This window comes from Penaeus monodon, unplaced genomic scaffold (genome assembly GCF_015228065.2).
Source record: "Penaeus monodon isolate SGIC_2016 unplaced genomic scaffold, NSTDA_Pmon_1 PmonScaffold_16727, whole genome shotgun sequence".
In the NCBI taxonomy this organism is placed as follows: Eukaryota; Metazoa; Arthropoda; class Malacostraca; order Decapoda; family Penaeidae; genus Penaeus; species Penaeus monodon.
Window position 1 is genome coordinate 5001 of NW_023646071.1, and position 2815 is coordinate 7815.

A 2815-nucleotide genomic window follows, 5' to 3' on the forward strand; every position below is an offset into this window, starting at 1 on the left:
ATTGAACTATTCATATAAATAAAAATACAGCTAAAAAACACTTTCTATCTCTAGTGATGTATGAGCTTCCCAAGACATCCTGGACCATCAGAATCAGGAATAAGACCGCCTTCACGGGTACACACATAAGCGCCTGGGGAAATTTGACACACTCCTCCATTGCAAATCTTGGAATTCTCTATGAGATTTTGGTAATATGTATTTAGAACATTAACATAAACATGTGTCTTTATTACATCTCTTCTGTCTATATAATGCATGAAAGAGAATCTTAAATATTCAGAGTAATGTAACTTTCATGAAATGTGTAATAAGACTCACAAAATTTTGTCTAAGTTCTACTTTCATCAAACTATATCAATCATCAATAACAAAAACCAAGATTACAAACCTTTGCACTCATCAACATCAGTACAGGAAAAGTCCATCCATATGCAAAATATAGCCCGAGGAACATAGCAGGGAAAAAAGTCCGGGGTATTGATGCATATATCATCACAACCACCATTGTTTGACGCTGCACTCATCAATGTCTTTTCATTATATTCATTATTACATGAAAGAAAATAAGGCTACGTACTAGTACAGGGTTCTAAATACAGGTTTAGTTAGGGTTTATGATTGCTTGGTTGGTAGGTTGCCATCTCTGATAAAAACAAGTAAATTACCAATAGTATTATGTATACAAAAAAATAAAACAACTATATATCAACAAAAAAAGTGGCTGAAATACAATAACAACAAAATGTTTTTTTTTGGCTGAGATGAGTAAACAAAATTTATGCCTGTTTAGGAGTGGGCCCCTTAGGGAGTTGCCCAGTGGTCTCCACACATGAATGCAATTCATTTTTTTAAATCATATGTGTACACACACACATACACACACACACACACACACACACACACCCCACACACACCACACACACACTCACACACTACACACTCACACACACACTCACACACAAACACACAATACCACACATATACACATACACATACACACACACACACCACACACACACACACACACACACACACACACACAACACATGTATATATATATATATATATATATATATATATATATATATATATATATATTTTATATATATATATATCTACATATGTATGTATATATATGTATGTATGTATGTATGTATATGTATGTATATATAATATATATGTATATTTTATTATATTATAAAATATATAATATATATGAAAAAATATATACACATATACATATACCTATATACATAAAAACACACACACACACACACACACAACCCCACACACACACCACACACCACACCCACACACACACACACAAAACACACACACACACACACACAATCATATGTGTACACACACACATACACACACACACACACACACACACACACATATATATAAAATATATATATATATATATATAATATATATATATATATATATATATATATATATATAATGAGGTAGTGAGAGTACTATGATGTAATTTACTTACTATCTACCCACTGGGTTCAGAACTGACCTATTGGATCCGGGTGACATTATTGTCATGTCAAATGAATTTGGGGTGAAGGCCAGGTATGCCATCATGAAAACTTTGGCTGGGGTAAGGGAAATGACTCGCCACGCCATGCACAAAGCTTTTGGAAGGAAGATTAGACTCTGTGGGCATTTAGGAATGTACCATCCATGGCACACTGAAGGCTCTAGGACAAATTCTGTGCACAGGATCCAATTCCTGCCCACCTCAACTGGAAGCTTTACAAAAATTGAATGCAAATATAAAAAAAATTACACAAGTACCACATCATTACTTATTGTTACTGTTTTTTGCACAGAGTTACAGACAGCATATCAATGACAAATATAAACCTTAAGAAGAAAATAAGAAAAAGAAGAAGAAGCAGAAAAAAAAAAAAAAAGAAAAAAAAAATTTTCTAGAAGAAATCCCAACATTGCAAAAAAGGGACAAGGAGGAGTCTTGATACCTCATATAAGTGTTTGAGTGGGCAAGGATTACAAGCCATACACCCAAAGGGGAGTTGCCACTCATGTAAGCCTAATGCCTGGTTTGGGCAACAACAGGCTGTGCGGCACCCGGATCCAAAGGGTTAAAGAAAAAAATAGCAAAAAATTCAGCAGCTACATTGCTTAGGTTATGAGACATAAAATGGGGCATTGTATTTTGTGTAATTATGGTAGCATGTACATTTCAATACATTCATGTTCTTTTCAGATGACTAGTAAAAAAATATATTCCTACCTTCACAATGAGACTTCTGGCCTGTTTGCTGGTAGCCGTCATTGCACATACACTGATATGTTCCCATCATGTTTTCACACACACCGTTCGAGCAGATACCTGATGACTGTGAGCATTCATCAATATCCTTACAATACCGCTGGCTGGCAGAGAGCTCATGGCCTGGAGGACACTCACACCTACAGAAAACAAATAAATATCAAAACCAATAATCTAAATGTCTATAAGAGCAGTCAAGTTTGATTGTTATCTGTTATTACTATATATTACATATATCATTATAGTATTTTAAAATTGAAGGATTAATTTCAAGGATCACCTACCTGAAGCTGCCTGGTGTATTGATACAGCGTCCACCACGACAAAGCCCAGGAATCCGCTCACATTCATCAATATCTGAAAAATTTAACAACATTAACACCAACAAGCATATCTAAAAACTACATTTATTAGTGCTAATGAGAAATGGAGTCAGTTCATCCAATAAAACTTTAAAGAATCCTAAGGGATTGAAACTAGAAAGCCTTTATAAACTTACCA

At 34.4% G+C, this 2815-nt stretch overlaps 1 protein-coding gene across 1 annotated transcript; it reads right to left on the minus strand.

The window, feature by feature from the left end:
- Nucleotides 1-474: 474 nt before the first annotated feature.
- On the minus strand, nt 475-2671 carry LOC119569579 (fibrillin-2-like; the record flags this gene model as incomplete). Its single annotated transcript, XM_037917668.1, has 3 exons — nt 475-533; nt 2276-2454; nt 2599-2671. Coding segments are annotated over 3 exons (290 nt in total), but the record flags the coding sequence as incomplete, so codon positions are not given.
- Nucleotides 2672-2815: the final 144 nt, after the last annotated feature.